Source organism: Phalacrocorax carbo, chromosome 4 (genome assembly GCF_963921805.1).
Source record: "Phalacrocorax carbo chromosome 4, bPhaCar2.1, whole genome shotgun sequence".
NCBI lineage: Eukaryota > Metazoa > Chordata > Aves > Suliformes > Phalacrocoracidae > Phalacrocorax > Phalacrocorax carbo.
The window spans coordinates 27325762-27347815 of record NC_087516.1 but is presented as its reverse complement, the minus strand read 5'-3'; the positions used below and the strand labels follow the sequence as shown (position 1 = coordinate 27347815).

The window sequence follows — 22054 nt, the reverse complement described above, 5'->3', positions numbered from 1 at the left end:
GATAGCCTGTGTCTAGATTGGGTATTTTTCTATATACTGACAAATATTCTCTTCACGGTGATTTCTAGGAGCAGAGGAGTATACACTGCAGCAATGTTGGGTTTCTTATTTTTTGTTGTGCCCTTTGTCTTTGCTTTGATTAGGTTTTTTTTCTGAGGGTCAGTAACTTCCCATCCTTTTCCACCCAGAGTGCTCTGAAATAATCCGGTTACAGATCTCCAGCCTTAGCATCAGTAAGAGTGGAAACTTGCATCAGTAAACAGGTAGGGGAAGGCGCAACCTTTGCTTCAGGGTCAAATCCCAAGTGATGGCACAGTCTGAGGGAAATGAAGGTGTTTGGCTTTCTTGAAATGAGCTTCTGGTATCAGCTAAGGCTTTTTTTTTTTTTCTTTAAACTTGATCAAGGCAAGGGCTATGTGTTAACTGTTTTAACCCAGTGTGCAACCAAAACAGGACAGGAATTCAGACATAAATGTTGGGTTAACAATAATTTAACGACTACATGCTGTTACTCACGAGACCGCTCAGGCGCTGTAGGATGTGCCGCAAGGAGTGCCTGTGGAAGGGGGCAGCCCACAACCACTCGCAGCAGGTACAGCAGCATCTTCCCATGCTTTGAGACCATCGCTTCACTCAGTCTGCCCCTTTGCCTGTCTATCGCTGGCTCCTCAACCGCGCAGTCATGCCAGTCCACCTGCAAGAATGACTGCATACCTGTACAGAGCTTAGGAGTAAAATGGTGTTCCCCTAAATGGGGGCATCCTGCAAGGCCGAAGGCACGACCACCAGGGTTAAACACTTTTGCTCCACAGGATTGGGCTGCAGGAGCCCCTCAGGTGAGGTACGACACACAGCCTTTGGGCCACAGCACTGGTGTCCCCTGTCTGAAACTCAGGGAAAGACTCATAAAGAAAACCCAGCACATTTTTTAGGTCTACATACCCAGAAGAATCATGGAGAGCAGAGCAGAGGAAAAGCCAAGACTTCCTGAACACAGGGACATGCTGAAGGGGCATTTTGGTAGTCTGGTGATGGGCACTGTCAAAAACCTCAGCAGAAAGAAATTCAGCACATAAAATATGTGTTCCATTTTCCTCCTGGCTAAAGTCCCCCCCTCATTTCAGTGGCTTTGGACCCTGTTAACCCCAGGCCTGCTTCTCTCTTCATGTCCATAGAGACCCAGCATCTGCCTGATGAGCTGCAGAGGCCCCAGGTAAAGGAGGCAGCTTGGAGGCCATGACATGCAAACCCTGGTTTTCTCTCTTTGTACAAGGCTTGTGGTAGGCAAGGGTTGTTTCCTGCACCTGGAGCAGAGGGGTAGGTGTCAACACCAAAGAGCAGTGAGCTTCTAGGAATGTAGTTGGCACCTGAGTGGGTAATTTTTGGCTGCTTATTTGAATCTAACTATTAAAAACCTAATATTAACTTTATACAATTTTATTACCATACTGACCTCAGGCAACTGCTGGCCACGGCTGTGGCAGAGGCCAGTCAGAGGAGGCAAGGTGGAGGACACATTTCATTTCTGAGTGGAAGCAGAGTTTCCCTCACCACTTATTTTCATTCTCTTTTGCATTACGGTACAATAAATTTTTTTGGGCACAGGCAATCAAAGAGTCAGTCAGAAAACAAAAAGACTTATGATTGATTTTGCTTAAGTAAAATAGTGATTTCTATTACACTAGCCTTTACTTAGAGGCTTTTGGCTGCTACAGGGAATCGATTTATTCTACTTGTCAAAAAACTCAAAATCAGGAACAGCCCAGCTCCTTCAATGCCCTGCATGAAAGAAATGCCCAGCTTGTAGAAGTTAGCTCGACTTTTCTGCAGGAGAGGGGCCGAAGACCGAGGGAGTTAATTATATCAATAGAGAAGGCTCGCTTTTCATTTCCAGTGAGCCTGACTCCAACTAAATAAATAAAGCTGAAATGGGAGAGCGATGACCACAATAAGTAGCCGAAACTCCACGTGATGACAGAGGAATGATTTCCCACCGCCACCGCTTAAATATAACTAAGGTGTTCTGTAATTTTACTTCCAAAAGCCAGAGGGCTTATTGTAATCCTGATAAATTATAGCAGCAGAAGCAGGAGAGAAGTGGGACAGAAGAAGGGAAATGTTAATGCAAAATACAAAATTGCCTCGCAGAAAAGAATGGGGAGAGTGAGCGAGCGGTTTGTTATCGTTTATTTTTCTTCAACATATCATTCAGTTTCAGCTGTCTCCCATCTCACCCAGATCTCCACCATTTCTCAGAAACGTCTCTCGATGGCATCTCATTCTCTTCCTGTCTTTCACCAGCGTTTCATTATTTCTTAACTGTCCCTGAAAGGGCCTGGGCAGGAGGCGGGGGAGAGAGGGGGGCGGAAGGGAGAGGGACGACGCTTGGCCCCACGTGTCCGCCTCATTTAGGCACTTTGCAGAAAGGCGGGCTGGGGGGGGGGACACGACGCTGCAAATAATGTTAACTGTGATTAATCTCCCGGATTCCTGGAAATCTGACATGCATGAGTTACAGCGAAACCTCTTTTATTTCGCCATGAAATGCTTTTGCATAATGAGAAAGAAAATGTCCTCTGTGCCCTAATCAACTCTGACAGGTCCTGGACTCCCAAATACTCCTATTTATGGCATTATTTATTTCACCCCTAACAACCGGGGAGGCGGCCCCGCGGCTCGCCCGGTGCGGCGATGGGAGGGAAAGGAGGGAAGGGAGGGGCGGAGGGGCCGGGCTGCCGGCGGGGCTCCGCGCCCGGCGGCGGAGGGGGCCACAAAGTTTTTGGGGCGGCCCCGCGCAGGGCGGGGCGGGGCGGCACCCCGCGGGGCCGGCCGAGCCTGGCGGAGGCAGGGAAGGGGGGGTCCCCGGCCGCTCGCCCCCCGCGGCGGCGCCCCGCGGCTCACCTGCCCCCGCGGGGGGGGGGGGGGTTGCCGGGGGCGGTGGCGGCGGCCCCGCCAGGACCCGCCTCCCCGCCCCGCTGCCATTAGCAGAGATTACCCTAAACACTTGCCGGTCGCCGCCCGTCTCCCTCCAGGCATTGGCGCGGCCGCCTGTCAATCAGGCCGGCGCCCCGCCGCGCCGGGGCTCCGCCGCGCCACAGAGGCGAGCCGCGGCGGCGGCAGACACAGCCCCGGGAGCGGGGCCGCGCCGCGCCGGGCCGGGGGAGGCGGCGGAGGATGGAGGAGGAGATGCAGCCGGCGGAGGAGGGGCCCAGCACCCCCAAAATCTACAAGCAGCGGGGCCCCTACAGCGTCCTGAAGACCTTCCCCGGGAAGCGGGCGGCGCTGGCCAAGCGCTACGAGAGACCCACCATGGTGGAGGTGCCCCGCGGGCGCGGAGCGGGGCAGCCCTTCCCGCACGCCGCCGCGGAGCTGCTGCCCTACCCCCCGCACGGCCCCTTCCCCAACGGGCCCGCCCGCCCCGCCGCCGCCCCCGGCGCTGCCCAGGACCACCCCCGCCCGCCGCCGCCGCCGGCCCCGAGCTCCTCGGGCCGCTACGGCCCCTGCCCGGCGGCGGCGGGGGGCGGCGGCGCGGAGCTGAGCGCAGGTACCCGCAACTCCTCTCCTCCGCCGCGCAACTTCGCGGGGCACTTTGCAGCGGGCGGGAGCGGGATGGGGGCTGCGGGCTCCCCCCCCCACACCCCCCGACACACACACGCCCCTTTCCCCGGGGGACTGGCGGCGGGCTGGGCCCCCCGCGGGGTCCTCCCCGTCGGGGCTGGCGGGGCCGGGCGCCCCGGGGCTGGACGCGGCCGGCGGTGGCGGGAGCGGGGGGGACGGACGGGGCGAGCGGCTGGGGCCGCCCGTCGGTCGGGGCATCGCTAAACTTCCCGGGGCCGCCGTCGGGGCCGGGGCCGGTGCCGGCATGACCCCCGGGGCGGCGGGGCTGGGGGCGGGGTGGGGGGGGATCGCCGCCGTCGGGGCTGTGGCGGCAGTCGGTGGCGACTTGCCGGGGCAAGCGGCCGCCGGGCGGCTCGCACCTGCGGGAGCGCCGCCGCCGTCTGCGGGGCGGGCGGGGGGCTGGGGGGGACGGGAGGGGGAGCCCCGCTCCGGCCGCTCCGCCACCGCCGCGGCCCGGGAGGGCGGCAGGCTGGGGCTGGCTGCCGGAGGGAGCTGCTGGTAATGGAGGGGCTGCCGTTAAAGAAATGGTGATTTTAACAGAAAGGAAATAGATCGGCTGTTTGCCTGCACCGTTTTCATAAGATGCAGCGAGGAACAGGAGATCAGATTTTTTTTTTTTTCTCCTTTTCTTTAAAGGTGTAAGATACCAAGATGCTGAACACCTATCTTTCTTCTAGTGATGGCTTGGAGTTAAAAACCACGTAGATCTTGATATGCAACCTAAATTTGGCATCAGGAAATGGGAAATTGCATCTTTAAGCAGAGTACAATCAAAAATGAATTACAATAAATCCTATATAATTGCATAGGTCATTCTCTTTAATGAGATTTTATTAACCTGACTGTCAAGCTTTTGAGTCAGGCAGATATTTTATCTTCTTCAACTGATAAAAGTGTCAGCTATAAACCACCATATAAATATTCATAAATCTACACATCTGTGGCAGCCTATCAGCATCATTCTTTTGGACATTAAAAGCATTCTAATTACTTTCTGTCTAGCAGAGCTGAAATGCTGCCTGTTATAGTATGTGCTTGGCAGGCATGATTGCTTTTGTTTGCCATCACAAATAGCAGCATCCTATTTTATATACTGATGGTCCAGAATATATTCAGGGTTTGACTGAACAGGATGAATATTATGAAGCACCATCTGGTTTTGATAACATCGGGTATATTAACTCATCTGTTAATTTTTGACACATCATTGATTTATTTATTTAGAAAAATTGGATCCTGTTTTGGTATGTTGCTGTTTGCCTTTGTAACAAATGTGATGACATTTCCTTACTAAACAGGGAGATATGCTAGTTAATAGGATATATGGCTATGTTTTAATGCCTGTTTTCGCTCAGAAGCAGTCGTGTACTGGATGAATTTATCATGTCTTGTTACAAATAATCCAAGTGCTTTACCAAAAAAGTTTAATACTTGAATAGATTAGCCTGAAAATTCACGGCTCTGACGCATAGTCCCATGATCTGTGGCAGAAGGTCATGTTTTCTTTTTTCTTGAAATTACTTCTTATTTTAAATGCCCAAATGGTGGTATTTCAGTTTTGGGGTTTTTTGGTTTTTGGTTTTTTTTTTCTGTGGCCGACAAGCAAAACAGTGCTGAAAAATGTGACACCTATGTTTCTTCACAGAAGCAGATTACACCATGGAAAACACTCAGCTGTCTGGTAGATGATATACGAGGCCATATTCCCAGCAAAGCCCTCTGGGCTTTGATGAGCAGAAGTTTGGACTTTCTCCTGTGTCTGTAGACTATACAAACCAGGAGCTAGAGCAGGCTTCAAAGTTTGCTGTTGATTTCGGTTCTGTGCTTAAAAAGATAGTTAAGGAACTGCTGTTTGTGCACTGAAGTTCTGTGAAGTCCCTGTCTTGTCACCCGCACATAGAATCACAGAATCGCATCCAGGCTTTACTTTAGGTTCCTAAATAGGTCCCAACATACCCTTGTCTCAGCTAAGGCCTTTAAGTACCAACCAAAGCAGAACAGGACAAAACAAACCAAAAACTTGCTACGGTGTGCCGAAGTGAGACTTTTGTACAAGTTATTACCAGAATCTGATAAATGAAGGGGTGAGGTTTACACGTCCTGGGTTTTGTAATCCTTGAGGTATGGGTGCTTTGCTGAGCTATGCACCTACCCTTCCTGCTTGCTGATGGAGAAACACCAGGCGCCTTGTGTTGGAGGAGCTGTAGCATGGGTAAGCCGAGCAGGGAGCTGTTGAGGGTGAGCTAGTCGGGACCTGGAGGCTGTATGTGTGTGGAGTACTTCCATTCCATCATCCAGAGCCCTGAAATCCTCTAAACAAATGAGTGAGCCAGTTCAATAACTCAGGCTGCCACTGGGGAAGCAGAGCTGGGGTTTTGCCCCTGGGGAGTGGGAGCGTTTGCATGTGCTGCGTGCACAGCCTCTCCGTGCTTTGCCCAGTGCCCACAGGGTCTCTGCCCACCCGGCTCCTGGGTTCCCCACAGCAGCAAGGGGCACAGGCTGCGCCCTTCCCAGAACACCTCTTAGACAGAGATTTATCTCCCAAGTGGTCGGTGTTGTAGGGGGGAAAGATCGTTCCCTTAGCAGGTGTACAGCTGCAGGTCCACCGGGTTATTCTCCACAAGGCAGACAGTCACCATCCATGACTTGCACAGTTTTCCCACTTAGCTGAGCCATAGCATTTGGTGGGCTCTTACTTGAGTGAAGGGGTGGAGGGCTCTAGATTGCATTGTAGGGACACCCATTCATAAGTTCAGAGTGTCCCCTTTTTTTGCTGATACCTCTTCATTTGCACCTGCAACAGTGAGCAAGCTGGCTAGTAAAACACCATTCCTAGGATGTCTGACTCTGCGCTAGTGCGTGGTTTAGCCCCAGTCAGCAGCTAAGCCCCACGCAGCCGCTCGCTCAAACCCCCCACCCCAGTGGGATGGGGAGAGAATTGGAAGAGCAAAAGAAAAAAAACTCGTGGGCTGATATAAGAACAGTTTAATGGTTAAAACAGTAATAGTAATAGCAACAATAATTATATAATGAAAATAACAAAAGACACAGAGAGAGAGGGGAAAGACCTGGAGGGAGGGAGGATACCAAGCAAACAAGTGCTGCAACCGCTCACCACCTGCTGACTGACACCGCCGGTCCCTGAGCTGTGATCGCTGCTTCCCCTGGCCAACTGTCCCCAGTTGATATACTGGGCATGACATCATATGATATGGAATATCATATCATGCATGAGCTGCCTTGGCTGTGCCCCCTCCCCTCCCGGCTTCTTGTGCCCCTGGCAGAGCATGGGAGGCTGGAAAAGTCCTTGACTAGTGCAAGCACTACTTAGCAATGCTTAGCAACTATGTAGCAACTACTTAGCAACAACTAAAACATCAGTGTGTTATCAACATTTTTCTCATACTAAATCCAAAGCACACTATACCAGCTACAGTGAAGAAAATTAACTCTATCCCAGCCAAAAACATGAGAGCTAGCAACTTAAATGCCTAATGCAATTGATTCTTAATCTTCAGGCATGACATTTCTGGCCCCTTGGGATTCAGAGCACTGAGTTTGCTTTTGAGAGTGGGCACCTCAAACACAGCCACAAATAAGGGTGCTTCCGTGTTTCTGAAGCTTTTCCTGACGGTTACAGCTCTTGCCAGGAATGAATGGTTTCTTCCTCAGAACCTTTCTTAAAAGACCACCCTGACCTCCAACTCCAGAAGAATTGCAGGAAGAGGGGTTATGGGAAGGAGGAAAAGCAGAACTTCTCCACCCTGCACCACGGTGAGGAAAGATCTAGCTCAAGATACCATCATGTAGGGGAAGATCCTGCATGAGAAATGTCAGCTTACAAGAAACATGGAGCTGCACTGCAGCATGAGCCTTCTCTCTCCTCTCGTGAATAGTGGTTACTCTGACCATTGATGCTGCGGAGTAAGTCACGCAAATGGATGCATTCAAAGCACCAGCAGATACCCATTTGCTCCTGTAAATTATTAATTCTTTATTAGTCTATTCGGATTATTTTCCTGGTATGAAAACAATGTGTATCTTTGTCTTTGGTAGTATGTACATAAAACAGTATCATAATCCACCAAAGAAACTTCATTTCCTTAGGAAGTCATGATGTAGACCTTATAGTGTGCCTTAAAATTTAAGATGGGCTTTCCTGGAAAGCGGAGGAAGAAGGGCAGAGCTGTCTTAGAGGTGTTATTCCAGTGCCAACAACCTGGCGTGTTTAAAATGACCAGTTAGTCAAGCTCTGTCATGTCTGGACAGAAAAACTTATTTTAAGTGATCAGAGAAGGTGAAGATCATCATTTTGGCCTTAACCGAGAAGCTGGGAATCCTCATTTGGATGTAGATCTATGAGATCAGTACTGAAATGGCCGAACACTTGTAGTCTTCATCCAGTGAACTGCCTCAGTGATCTTCCTGCAAAGTGCTCAAGAAAGCATCCGGAGGTGTCAAATGCGACTCAAGCATAGATATTTACAGCGGTGTTCATACCTAAAAATGCAGTGACAAAGTCTGTATGCATGGGCAAAGCCATTTGAGGGGTACAGAGCTGCTGCCCCAGGATCTAAAGTAATACTAATATGACAAATATCTAACAAATCAAGAAATACAATTAATCAGGTGAGAGGACTGGAACACTGCAAGGTGACAAGTGAGATGACTGAAATTGCTAAGGAACCTGGACTTTTGAATCTTGCTGAAAATTAAATACCAGTGACTACATTGCCTGCAGGGGAGAATGTATGGTATTCAGACCCGCTCAAAAGTTATAAAGATGACTTTTTAAACCAGCTGCCCTAGGTTACAAAGGAAACCATGAAAAAGCCATGACCTGAATCCAGAGCCATTGAGACCCAACACAATGCCTTATTAATAAAGCTGTCTGGTCTAGGTATTGAAAAGATCCTCAGGTGCAGGAAAAGCTGGTGTTATACCTGCCAATCTTTCCAGACATCTTTTCTGATGCATCAGTGCAAGTTTTCAGGTTGAGTTTCAGAAGTTTGCTCTTACTAAAACCCTGTTTTTAGTCTGGCAGTTGGAAGGCTAAGAAGCCCCGTAGTTCAGCATCAATTTAAAAAAAGATGTAAAAATGAATGCTATATCCAGGAGTTGGTACCTGATTTGCCATATGATATTATCTTCTGGTTGCTTGCACTCTCAAATAATCTAGTTAGGAATAGCTATACTTTTAGCAATTTAATCCTGTTCTTTTAGTGCTTTATGGGCCTGATCTGCCAAGTCTGCCTTCAGGCAAAAGTCTAGTTAAAGTCGATAGAAGTTCTGTAAGACTAAAGACTGCGGGGTCTGAGACATTAGAATTACATGGTTGGTGAGCATCGTAATAAGGAAAAGGAATATCACAATAAGACTTTAATAAACTGTTTACACTGTTTTAGTCCGGTGGAGTAATTTCAATAGAACCCTCCTTTCCTAGAAAATACATACATTACATTAAATCAATTAAGAATCATAGATCAGTGATTATTCAGTAGTAATCACATAAAAACAACTTTTTGTCATTTCTTAGTGATTAGACATTGCACAGTGCTTGCTTTTTCTAATTACAGTCAGTCCGTAAAAGCTGAAATCCCAATTTCTACGATATATGCTAAATGGGCAGCATTTGTGTTTATTTTTTTCTTCATCACAGGAAATAACTGTAGTTGTCATTCTCATTTAGGATTGTTCAGGCTGTGGGTACATATACCATTACTGGTGTAGAATTCGCTTCAAAGTGGTACCTGCTTCAGCACAGAGCCAGATGTTTCCAGAATGTGTGCTGAGAGCATCCCTTGCTATTGCTGCCCAGCTGTACCCACAAAAAAGCATTTGTGAATCTTTCTGCTAGCACTTCAAAATGGCCCTGCCTTGTCATGACTTTCATTTTTATATCTTTGAGTATAAGTTAAAGTTAAGAAAAAAACAGTAACTGCTGTTATTGTGTCTTTGTGGTAGATCTGATACTGAACTGAAGAGTAAATCAATGCTGTCATTTCTGTATAAAATTTCAGTTACATTTTAAGGCATTATCACAGTGAATGTGCCTAATGCATTCAATTTTACAACAAAACTAATCATTAATTTTATCTTTACTGATGTTAGTGTGTATTATAGCATTCTTCAGAACTGGTATTTGAAATGTCAGGTCACTTTTTGCCATAGCTTAGGAGAAACCACAATATTACAAGAACATCTCTTATACTAATCTAATCCCTTTTCAGTTGTTTCATTCATATTTTGTCCCCTTGCAACAAGGATAGGCAAAGAATGAGTAACTGTTTTGTCAACAGGGACTGCAATGATTAAAATACAAACAGTAAATTTGACTTCAGGTCTGGAATCGGATTATAGGATTAAAATGAATGAAAAACTGCTCTGTAGTAGGATTGCAAAGTTCCAATCAATACCATCCTGTAATAATTTTAAAGGGAAAATGTGGGAAGTAAAGAAACAAGGCAAAGAAAGCACAACTTAAGGTTGTTAGTGATGCTTGAGTTTCTTGATTTCCTTTTGGTTTATTGGTAGGTCCCAGCTAGAAAGCTGCAATGTCACCGGGGTTCCGTGCTTTTGAGTTATAATACATCTGTCGTGCTGGGTTATTTTGAACTTGCATCATAAGGGTTAAAGACAGCTGGCCTCAGGTTAATGCAGCAAAAGGGAAGGAGGGACAGCAGACATGGAGGCTACACAGCACCTGCCACAGGCACCCGCTTGCAAAGCGGGGAGCAGTGCCTGGGCATTTCAGCCCTTTTGAGTTTGTAATGTGGGCAGAGGGCATTGCTTAACGTTTTGGATCAAAGCTGTGTTGAAGAAATCTGCCCTGGTACATCTGGGTGCATCTACAAGGGCGTGGTACGACTCGTTAGCACAGGAGGCTGATTGCAAGGATGCTTTAAGTGGTCTTAGGGCCACCCCAAACCTTGACGTGCCAGCGGGCTCTCTCTGCTTGGCCCTGGGCAGCCTCACAGCTTAGCAGAGTGCCTCTGCCTATTCCATCCGCCTCAGGTCCCTGTTCTTAACGTTTGAGTCCTCAGGAGATCGCATCCTCGGGTTTCGTGCCGGGAGGTCTCCTCAGGCTGCATTCGAGACTGAAAGCATTTGTATGCTGCTTCAGCCCTGCCCTCTTTGCAGAGATCTGGAGGATGGTAAAAATGCAAATTAGTGTTGTTTCAAATATATTTCAGACCAGCTGTACTAACCTCAGTATGTAGTAGATTTTCCACCAGAAGGTGTATCTTCTGGGTCATGGAGAAGTACCATGAGAAGTGCCACCTCTTAAAGGACTGAATTGTGAATGTTTCTGTTCTTTACCTATTATGAGCATGATGAGGCTACGTTTTCATTTCTAGTGATGAAGTTAAGATAGATGAAGTTCTGGGGTGCTTAGTCTCATGCATCTGTAGCAGGTTGCCTTTTCAAAAGTAAATGCGTTTGTCACTTTCTAAAAGTCAAGCCTGCCTGAGAAGAGCTCTTCAAAATTGGCAGCGCTTAAATCTACCACTTCTTTTTTTTTTTTTTATTTCATGCAAAATGTTAGTTAAATCTTTTTGGGCATCTAGAGGAGTTCAGCTATGATAAGCTAAAAATTTTTTTAAAGGCATTATTTTTATTGGGGAACCTAACAGGTCATACCATAAATCAGAGCCAAGTGTCTTGGACACCTCCATCTGGCTCCAAGAACTGTTACAGCAGCTTGATTCTGCATACATAGACACTCAGAAATGAACCATCCTACTATGGAGGTTTAGGTTGTAGCTGCTCTTGCTCCCTGAGACGCGACACCTCCCGTCATTAGAGCAAGGCTGACTAGGTGCAGCGTGGCATCCTTCTCCCGATTCCAGAGCCGAGCTGCTGCCTCCAGAAACTGCTGCACAGCCCCACATAGAATTTTCTGATGATGTCCTGAGCAGCATGAAGAACTCTGCACTGCTCTCCACTGTGTGATATTGGCCTACTTGCAAACTCATAGGATGCCAGCAGGGCGGACAAAAATTGCTCCTCTGACTGGAGCTTCACGTTGTATGTTTGATGCCTTTCCTTGGTGTAAGAGGGTTTTGTGCTTATCACTCTTGAGTTGTTCTTGGACATTCTTGGAACCTAAAGCAAAAGGAACAGAAGCAACGTCCATAAAATTGGGGGTGGGTCATGTGAAATGTCCCATGCCCAATGTCAAGCAAGTGCAGTAAAGATGAAAGGGAGAAAAATACAATGCTTGGAAGCCTTGTTGGAGAGGAGCAGGGCATAAGAAGGTGTAGTGCAAAGTCCTGCAAAAACATACAGGCAATGCCCACCAGCAACTTGTAATAGGCTTCCAGATGAGTACTTACTTGAACTTTTACTTGTAGCAAATGCGATGGAATTTGTATTTTCTTCCCCATTTTCCTGTCTTAATCCGTCTGAAAGAAGATGGCAGTAAGCAGTGACTATCGTCACAATGCATTTCTGATTAACAACAAGGGCACAAGGGCACTCTCAAAATAGAAGCAAAGTCGGGGTTGTTTTAGATCACAGTGTTGCAGAAGTATTAAAGCAGAAGCCATAATTTTAATGTGTTCAGAAATAAAATGCATGCTACTGTAAACGGTGTTGTACATTCATCTAGCTGCTACTGACTGGCATAACCTTTTACATTAGGTTTCTGTGATTCATCTTTTCTTTTGTTTCAGAGAGCCGAATGATTCTGGATGCCTTTGCCCAACAATGCAGCCGTGTTCTAAGTCTCTTAAATTGTGGTGGAAAACTACTGGACAACAATCACTCTCAGTCCATGATATCCTGTATAAAGCAGGAAAACCCAAATTATAGTGAAAGACAAGAGCAATGTCAGCTTGGGAAAATGGTCCATAGTCAGACATCAGATATTTTAGACATAGAGATGCAGTATATGCAAAAGAAACAACAAACCTCAGCCTTTCTGAGAGTTTTTACTGATTCCCTTCAGAACTATTTGCTTTCTGGGAGCTTCCCTTCTCAGAACACCTCATCAGTAAATGATTTTAGCCATTTGGCAGATGTGGATCCACTTTCAACCTCTCCAGTACACACTTTAGGTGGATGGACATCTCCAGCAACATCTGAATCTCATGGTCATCCATCATCTTCTACACTTCCAGAGGAGGAAGAGGAGGAAGAGGAAGAAGGTTACTGCCCTCGATGTCAAGAGCTAGAGCAGGAGGTAATTTCATTGCAACAAGAAAATGAGGAACTTCGTAGAAAATTGGAGAGCATTCCAGGTAAATAATCCCCTGCCGTATAATACTGTCAGTCAGTGATAAAGCCAGTTTGAGCAGTAGTTTGTTTTAAGTTCTAGTTGTCTTTTAAGGTCGTAGTCATAGTAATCAAACCCTGGAATTTGTCTCCACCCAAAATTCCTATAGCTGTGCCCACTGGAAAATGGTCTGCTGATACTCATCTGTATGAATTGTGAGCCCTAGACTAATGAGCTGTGTCCAGCATGGGATGTACTTGTAATCCCAAATTCCAAGCATCAGGTGATTTGTCATGGTAATTTCAAACATACACTTTTATACCTCATTATCTGTATTGTTCTTTAAGAGATGTTGCAGCTTATAAACGTAGTTCCCTTTGGGGCTCCTTTTAGTTACTTAAGAAACTATTCAAACTTACATCCATACTTTTAACCAAAATAGATTTGGCTTTTACCTTGAACAGTATCTTTTAAATTTCTTTTAGCTCATTGAGAAGCATAAATACATCTCCTCCTGTTCATCTTCAAATAATACCTGAAAAAAAGCTTGGCAACAAGTTCTCCAGTTCAGCAATACCTAGCTGCCACTGGGGGAGATAAAGCAGACAGAAAAAAAACATCTAATAGAAACCCACTCTGTGAAAAACTTCTCTTGCCCCTTTAAACTTAGGACTTTTCACTGTTAAGGTGCACTGAGATACTTGGAAGAGTGGTAACAGATGAGAACAAGATATCTTGGACCCATATCCTCTAAACTTTAAGCACAGGCAGAAGTGCACCTGAAATAATAATACTAAAAGCAAACTGGAATTTAGCAGGGAAAATAAGAATACACTTCTGACACATCTATAAATGCTAGGGAGCTGTACGTTTGCTAGCTCAAGGTTGAGGTGCTTAGGGTAGATGCGTGCCAAGTTCACTGAACTAACACCTAGATGTCATAAAAGCCATTTAGCATGGGCTGCAAGAGAGAAAATACTCCAGAGCAGCTAACTATGCAGAAAGGAAGAAGGCAGCAACCAACCACTCTCAAAATATATATGAGCAGCTGCAAAATCTGAGCAAAAAGCAAGCAGTTGTCTTCATGATTCTTCTCCCCAGCTATCAGTGATGTGTTATTAATTATTTGTATTACATTGTGTTTTCCTATTGTGCATTGGTCCCTAGGTGGTACCAGCAAATCCCATAACCAACGTTGTTCAGTGCAGAGAAAACCCAAAGTTTAGAATACTTCCTCCACCCCTCCCAAAATCTGGGGTCACCATAGCTCGTATGCTCTCACTGGGTTCAGTAGTGGTTCGTACATCACCTGGGAACAGTGTGACAAAGGGAAGCATGCGGACTTCAACTCCTTTGTTGAGTCCCAGCTTCAGGTGTATAGACCAAAAATGATCATTAGGGTCTATAATCTGACCTACAGCTTTCATTCAATCACCTATGTTGAACCCAGTAATCTTTTTGACTTTGACTAAAGCATAATTTACATTTGATTCAAGTGATATCTCAGAAGGACTCCAGTCCTGAGTTGGAGACTCTGGTGAGCAGTGGCTCTTACCCTGACACTTGACTCCAGTGGTTAATTACACTGGTGAAAATGTGTGCCTTATTCCATGTCTGACTCTCTGAAACCAGCTTCTAGCCATTGACTTTTACGCTTCGCTCCACTAAATGAAATGCTGTATAGGACTGGGTGCTTCTTCCAGATGAAGGTACTTACAGATTGAAAGCTGACTTAATTTCCATCTTAGACAAACTAAGCAAACAGAGCTGTTTAAAACTCCCTAAACGAGTTGAATCCTTCTTTGCATTTCTTTTCACCTCTCCTCTCATTTCTTTAAAATTTGGACACTGGAAATACATGCAGTATATTCCTATCTGCCTGAGTGAAGGTGAATAGTCCCTTTGTTCCCACCCGCGGTTGCCCTGGTCATTTGGCCATCAGTCGTGCAGCCGAGCTTTTCATTCTGTGCGCATTTCTTCCTAGACATACATACTTTGTATTTGGCTGCGTTCATGTACCAAGTGTTCCAGATTGCTTTGGCTGCCCTGTTTTCCCACTGTTTTCTGGTTCACCAATTTCTGTATCACCCAGATTTTTTTTAAATTGTTTTTAAATTGATTTCATGATTCTGGTTAGAAATTTTGAACAGTATCAAGGCTGCTCTCAGTCTCTGTCAAGCCCTGCTAGAAACACCTCTATTTATGATGATTCCCCCAATGACAAATGCTTGACATGTCAGTAGCCAGTTCTTAATCCATGTATGCTATAGTCTACTGATGTTGTGTATTGCTGCTCTTGCAATCGAATAACTCACAGTAGTAAGTTAAATGCCCTTCAGGGGTCTAGGTATATTACATCTGTTCAACCCAACTTTTTCAAGTGAACCTATAATCTCATCAAAGAACAACAATCACAAGATCTACTTTCTATAAGACAGTTTTGACTGGCATTAATTATATTCATATTCTTTAGTTCTTAGTCAATTGAATCCCATTGCGATTGCCTGTATTTTGCTAGGATTAATGCTGGGCTGAGCAGCCAGTATTTACCTGGGTCATCACAGTTACCCTTCAACAACCTTTAAGAGAGAGATAAACATACATAACATAGTCATTTTTCACCCCCCAGGAGTAATAAAACACCTTGTTAACAGCGTATCAAAGGAAGCAGACAGACATAAAATAAATGTGCAAGGACATATGACTTCATCAGCCAACCAAAATTCGTCATCAAATGCATCTGCTGCAGTCTGGGTGACATGCACAGATAGGTCTGAAGTGACCCAAGTGCGTGGGGAAGTGTTAAGAGGCACTCTGATTTTGCTACGTGGTAGGACAGAGGTCTGAGCTCCCCTGGCAGTCCCACAGCCACCACTGAGCAAGGTTAATCAAAAATCAACTAAAGGCGATGTCTAATTATTTTTGCCTCCAGCGCTGATTTTGCTCCAGTGAGCTTCTGCTACCAAAGAAGCCAGCAGAAATTTTTCTGTGGCTTGAAGCACCCAACTCTCTGTGTAAACAGGTGCAACGCTCATTTTCTGAGCTTTCTTTTTATTTACTATCAAGGTGTTGCGTGCCTTGGGAGGGAGCCAGAAAGCCCTCTGCAGAGGGTTTCAGTGTTGTTTGTCACCATCTATCACATCAGAGTCACCTCGGAGCACAAACTTTCTTCCTTGCTCATTCATACATCTCATGCTGGGCATCCGATGGGCCAGGCAACGCGATTAGTGCAGGGGAAAAGCAACTGTGGAGGCAGCTAGATGAGCATGGAGGCTGCCATAATGTCCCATCAAGCCGCTGAAAGACCAGGGTTTTTTTGACATAGTGGTTTTCCCTCTCATCCTTGAGGGAGCTGGGCTGGAGCTGCTTGGTGATGCTCACACTAGCACCCCTGTCAACAGAAGATAAAAGCACCAACCCCTCCCTTCTGCTCTATAACCATCTATGAATCATTTTATCCTTTTCCTGAAATACTTTGCATTTCTTTTTTTTACTTTCCATATGCAAAAGCCCTTTTAAAATCCATGAGAGTTTGCGGTCTAAAAATAGTTGCCGCTGTACATCTCTGCCTCTAGCTCTGCAAAGCACCATTTGCATGGCTCACAAAGAGACTACCGGGAAGAAGAGTGTTTTCTCAGCAGATGTAAAGGCAACAAATTTTTTTAACAAATATTACATAAAACATATCCTACTGTAGGTTTTGGACACTGAAAATAAGACTTTTCTGTTTTCAGGACTCTGCCATGTTGCTGTAGAAGCCCTCGAGTCCTGTAGGATCTTTTAGTCCATAGCCTAGCTTCGCTCTTTGGCAGATCACCACTGGAGAAAAATGGTTACATGGGTGAAACATTGCATATGTTTTGGTTGTTGGGGTTTTTTTTTTTAATCAAAAAATACACATTTGATTTGGCTGAAACAATACTTAAATTTGTGTGAAATCCTAATTGTTTCAGGTGTGGAATAAATGAAGAAAAAATCCTGTTTCAGTGCTTTGGTTTTGGAGCTATGTGACATCTTGCAATTTGTGCAGTTTTCGCCAATAATTATTTTTTTTTAGGCAAAAACATTAACTGAACATTTTCAGTTTCAGTTCAACTGAAAAAAAGAGAAACATTTTCATTCAGTGTGTTATTTGTCTTGTTTTGAAAAATACTTAAAGGTTAGGTAATTCCTGGAAGGAGTTTGGCAAACTCAAAACTTAAGGTGTTGAGACCGTCAAGAACAGAGCAAAGTAATCCATCTATGTGAGGAGAAAAATGTCTCCTAATCTCTTTCCTCTGTATAAAAATTACTAGGGCTCTGATACATTCCCAATAGTAAAATTAAAGATTTATTTGTGAGACTGCACGTAAGACCTGGATTTAGACTGCCCAATATATAAGGATATTAAACAGTTTTCCTTCGCTATTGTCAGCAGGATTTTCTCACAACTTTCAGCCTAAAAGGGAGAAAATATTTCCAGGTGGTTAAAGCAAAGGCCAGGAGTCGTAAGTGAGGGTTTGCCTCCTGGTGCTCCCGGCTTTGCTGCATGGTTTCGGGCAAACCAGCCTGAAAGTCGTGAAAAGGTGTAAATAAGTGAGAAGAAGCAGTGTGTGACAAAACCAGTAATTCTTATCTTGTTGGCCCAGCAGCACAAAATACTCCAGCAAACCGCAGGAGAATGGGGGTAAAAAAAACCCCTCAAATACAGAGAGGTGATCAGCTACAGAGGCAACGTTCATGGTGTCTGGAAGTAGCCAAAGCAAAGCGGGATGTGCAGGTCGAGTTAATATCAGTGTAATTGAAAAAGTCAGGCAAGTTTTCCAGGAGGTTTTGTGTGCCCAAGGCTTGACTCTTTTTCCTGGCTATATCGTATGATCTAATAAAAGATATTACTTTTCCCTACAAATCCTGTCTCCTTTATACTTTCAGAGCATTGCATTTCCAAAGAGCCTACCACAGCCGGAGCGTAGATAAAGCAGCCATCAAGGGTTGTGACGAACACTTTTTCATGTCCTCTTTTTTTTGTCCTTTTTCTTGATGTTCATATTTAACCACTTCTTTGGTTTCCCTTGATGTTCTGGATGTTTTGGTCTCATCTCTGGCCTCGTTCTGCTGTTCAGCTTCAAAGCGTGAAGTTGCTTCAGGAAGAGAGAGCCTCAAGCGCAGTTGCCCAGTATTTGGCACGAGAACCCCTTTGAATTTGCACCAAGGCTTTGCTGGCAGCTTGGGGGTGCTGGCTTAGTTTGCTAAACCGGCCTGAGTAGAAAAACTTGCTGAAACACGTAACTGCAGCAGACCAGGGCATCATTAATTGTTTTTTTCCACCCTTCTGGGCAAAAACCCTTGAGAATTTGGCGGGGCAGGTTTCTTTGCCTACTTTGGGGAGCAGGAGCTGGTGGGAGTTTTGTGGAGGGCTGTGGTTCAGGCTGGCAAAGCTGAACTCCCAGGTCTCAACCTGGGTTTGCGTTTTGCAGGTCAGCACTTGGCATTTTAGTGACACAAACTGCTGTCCTTGCTCACCAGGGGCTCCTGGGTTTCCCTGTTAATTGTCAGCAGTGTAAATGTGTAGAGGGGCTTATGCAGGAGGTCCCTGTCCTGAAGACTTGATGGCTGAAAGGGAGGATAAGAAGAGGTACCTTCTATTAAGTAGAAGGAAACTGAGAGAGCACATACAGAAATAAAAGCCACAGGAGCATGTGGCAGCATCCTTAAATGAGAGATGCACATCTGCCTTGTTTTGTCTCTTCAGTTGTTTAGACAGAGGTGTCCATCCCAGGGGTATATGAGAGGGGCACATTCTTCTTTCTGGAGGAAATATTTTTGCAGAAGTAAAAAGAACTACAATGGCTTTTCAGATGTAGATTCACAGAAGTAAAATGGTTTTCCACTCCACCTGGAAAACACAACTGAGGGATATAAAAGTAATGGGATATTTGCTATCATTTTTTTCTCCCTTCCCTGCTTTTGGCAGGCACAAGAGGTCAATTTAGGCAATCTTTAACACCCTTCTGTGTGTAAGGTCAATTCTGCTTTCTGCTGGCTGCTCTCATTAAAAATGAGTGCCAGTTTTGTTTTACCATCTAATTACAAACATCCAGATTTTTAGGGTCTTGAGTGCTGAAATCAGTTCTTCTTTACTAACCCCCATCTCTCCTAGCCCCTCGCTCTTTTTCCAGCTCACTGCACCCCAACAACTTGTCTTCACAGCCCGTCCATGCCTTTTTCACTGGCTTTCAGCTGACTATTGAAATAAATGAGCATATGAGCTAAAATGATCCAATCTGTGTTTTACAGCACACTTGTCCAAATCTCAGGCAGAAAAGGCATCTCCGTTAATGTTATAAGAAATTCACACTGCCATCTAGTTCGTCAGCAGGTTCCCTATCATTTGTTACATCTTTTTGACAGTCGAGCATCAATTTAGAAATGCCCTGCAATGAACTCGGAGTGAAGCATCGCTCAAGGTCAAGCGAAGGAGGATATGTTGCAATGCTGAGCCAGTCTTGACTAACAGCTGCTGGTCTGAGCAGGGCGGATGTAGATGTACACCCTTCCCAATTCTTGCTGGCGAGTCAGAAGTAAATGGTCTCAAGTGCTAAGGATTTAGTCTTCTGCTGTGCAAAGCACCAGGGGGAGTACTAGCCGGTGTTGGCTACAGAGCACAAAATCTCATTAAAAAACAGAATAACCAGATTTCTTACTGTCTGCTTATGGGGGCTGAGGCCACTGCAGCAGACGCAGCCAAGCCAGGGGTGAACCATCCCTTCTCACTAGGGCTGTCTGATGCTGTGAGAGAGGTTGGAGATCTACCTTATTTACATTGGAGATATGCCTTATTTACAGCAAGCCCAAGTGTCTCTTCATAGCACTGTGCTTTGGCAGTATAAGCAGTGTGTTACACTGGAGGCCGCATTTTGGGGAGGATAGATGAGAGCCCTCATTTCGACAGATATCGATACAAGTGATTGCAGCCCAGTAACATTTAAAATGAGCAAAAAAACCAGCCCAGACCAATAATAGAGATATTCTTGGCACTTCATAATAAGTTGGAAACAATTATTAGAGCCAAAGGCTAAAAAAAAAGAAAAAAAGAGTGGATGATAATTGTGAAACATTAAAAGCGTGTTGTTGAAGGCCCCAAAGGACTATCTAGGAGGAAAAGTTTCATGCTGGTTACAGCAACAACCAGCCTAGAGGGAAAGTAAAGGAACAATTAGAAACATAATAAATGGAGTAGGGGGGAAGTTGATGGTGATGAGTAAAAAGCAGAGGTTAAGATCAGTGGAAAATTAAAATTAAACCTGGAGCACTCTGTTGAGGAGGTGTTCTTCCCCTGGCAATTCAAAGGAAAATATGGTGTCCTAATTAACAGTATCAGATCATTATCAGATGGAAATAGCAGGTTTTATCAATAATGTGGAACTGCTCATTGAGTATTTCTGTTCTGGTACTTGTGAAGAGTAAAATGATGCAGTCACGCTGATATGATGATGATGGTAAGCAGGTAGAGATATTCTCCATTTCCACCGTAACTCAGTGTTAGCACACTTTCAGTGGCGGCTTTAGGTGAGACTGCAACATCAGCCGTCTGCCACAACTCCCCTCCAATGTCAGGACAACCGAAGGGCTTGTTAGTCAGCACCAGAATTGCCGGCTTTTTTAGAAATGGTAGAGAGAGATGCTGATTCCAGCCCAGGTAGTAAGACAGAGTGTTTTAAGAGTGGAGTCAGGAGTCCCTCTTTCAGAGACTGGCATTGCCAGGAGAGCCACAGCACAGGCCACCGGGAGCAGTAACTGCTGGGGCACAGGAGCTTTTCACCCCTAAGTGCACATCAACTTAGTACCAAAACCTTTAGGCAGCTGCTACCAAAGCGTGATGCTTTCAAAATCTGATTTGGACAACTCACTTCGGGAGCTAGAACAAAAATGAAAGTGGACAAAGAGGACTCTGACTATGATTTTCTTTATACTTTGGAATATTTGGGATCCTCCAGAAGACTGAAAGATGCAAATACTGTATGATTTTTATTTTTTTTTAAAGGACACATGAGGTGTCCTGGATGATTGTAGGCTCATTGGCCCAGACAAACTAATTGCACAGCAGATGCCGGCTTCAATTAATAGAGCTGTAAAAGAGAATAATGGAGCTAGTACCAATATCTTGCCAAATTATGGTTTTGATGAGATGAAAAGTTTGATTGATGAGGGTATTGCAGATATTCAGGGTGTTACATAACATTATGTTACAAAGAGTGATGTAAAGAACACAAATATATTTGTATTCAGAAAATTGCCATGATGCAGATGAATTTCTGGAGAGCTTCTCTGTGAAACTGTTCACAGCCCATGTTTTTAATACTTTCATCAATGAAAGAAAGCATACAATCATTGCTGTCAGCTTGCAAGCGGAGCAAAGGTAGCAGTGAGTGAGGAAGATGAAAGGTGACAGACATGGCTGAACACGGTGCAGCATTACCATGTGTTGAGGCACAAAGAACATGGCTCTATTTGGTTTCAGCCCCTGGGAAGTGGACACTGAGAAAGGCTTTTGGAGGAGATGGTGACTTCCTGGCTGAGTATTGACGCACAGCGTGGCCAGAAGGGCTGGTGTGGTCTTTGGCTGTACGGACATGTAGGTAGGTGTAGGGACTCCGTTTTTAGCGCGAGCCCAGCATCTTGAGAAGGTCAGTGTTAAGCTTAGCAAAGAGAAGACTTCACCACTAACTGTAAGTACATAACAGATGACAGGCGTTTTCCATTTCTTTTCCAAAGGTTTTATAAAACCCAACAGAAAGAAAACAAAACGCAGACTTGAAATGAGGTGTATGTTTCTGAGGGTGAAATAGCACATGCTGTAACGAGCCAAGGATAGAAACTGCATCGCTGGAGATGACAACTTGAGTTGTACTGTGTTTTACCTGCTGATACTGTCTGGTGCAAAGAGCATTTAGTCTGGGGAGTTGCTGCATTGTGTGGCAGCTCAGACTGAGGGAACACACCCTGGCTTTTGTCCTTGGCACAGTCGGTGGCCACCGCGCCGTTCAACTATTTATTACAAATTAGGATGCTCCGCAGAGAAAGCTGTGACAAGCTATGCCAAAGCAGCACTTGTTACAGCGTACAGATGCCTAGAATAACAACGAAGTCTTAAAACTTGGATCGATAAACTACAAAAACCTGCCACCTCTTACACATGTTCTGCTTAGCATCTTAGCAAGACCAGCCTTCCCCAGCATG

The 22054-nt window shown here is 45.2% G+C and overlaps 1 protein-coding gene across 2 annotated transcripts in view; it reads left to right on the top strand.

The window, feature by feature from the left end:
- The first annotated feature begins 2942 nt into the window (after nt 1-2942).
- BEND4 (BEN domain containing 4) overlaps nt 2943-22054 on the top strand; it is a 34155-nt gene continuing 15043 nt past the window's right edge. The window contains exons 1-2 of one of the 2 annotated variants that reach the window (XM_064449355.1): nt 2943-3544; nt 12294-12860. In XM_064449355.1, coding sequence (XP_064305425.1) covers nt 3175-3544; nt 12294-12860 — 937 coding nt within the window. In that variant the 5' untranslated portion in view covers nt 2943-3174. The remainder of the gene's footprint in view (nt 3545-12293; nt 12861-22054) is intronic. The other variant, XM_064449354.1, reaches the window with a different exon arrangement.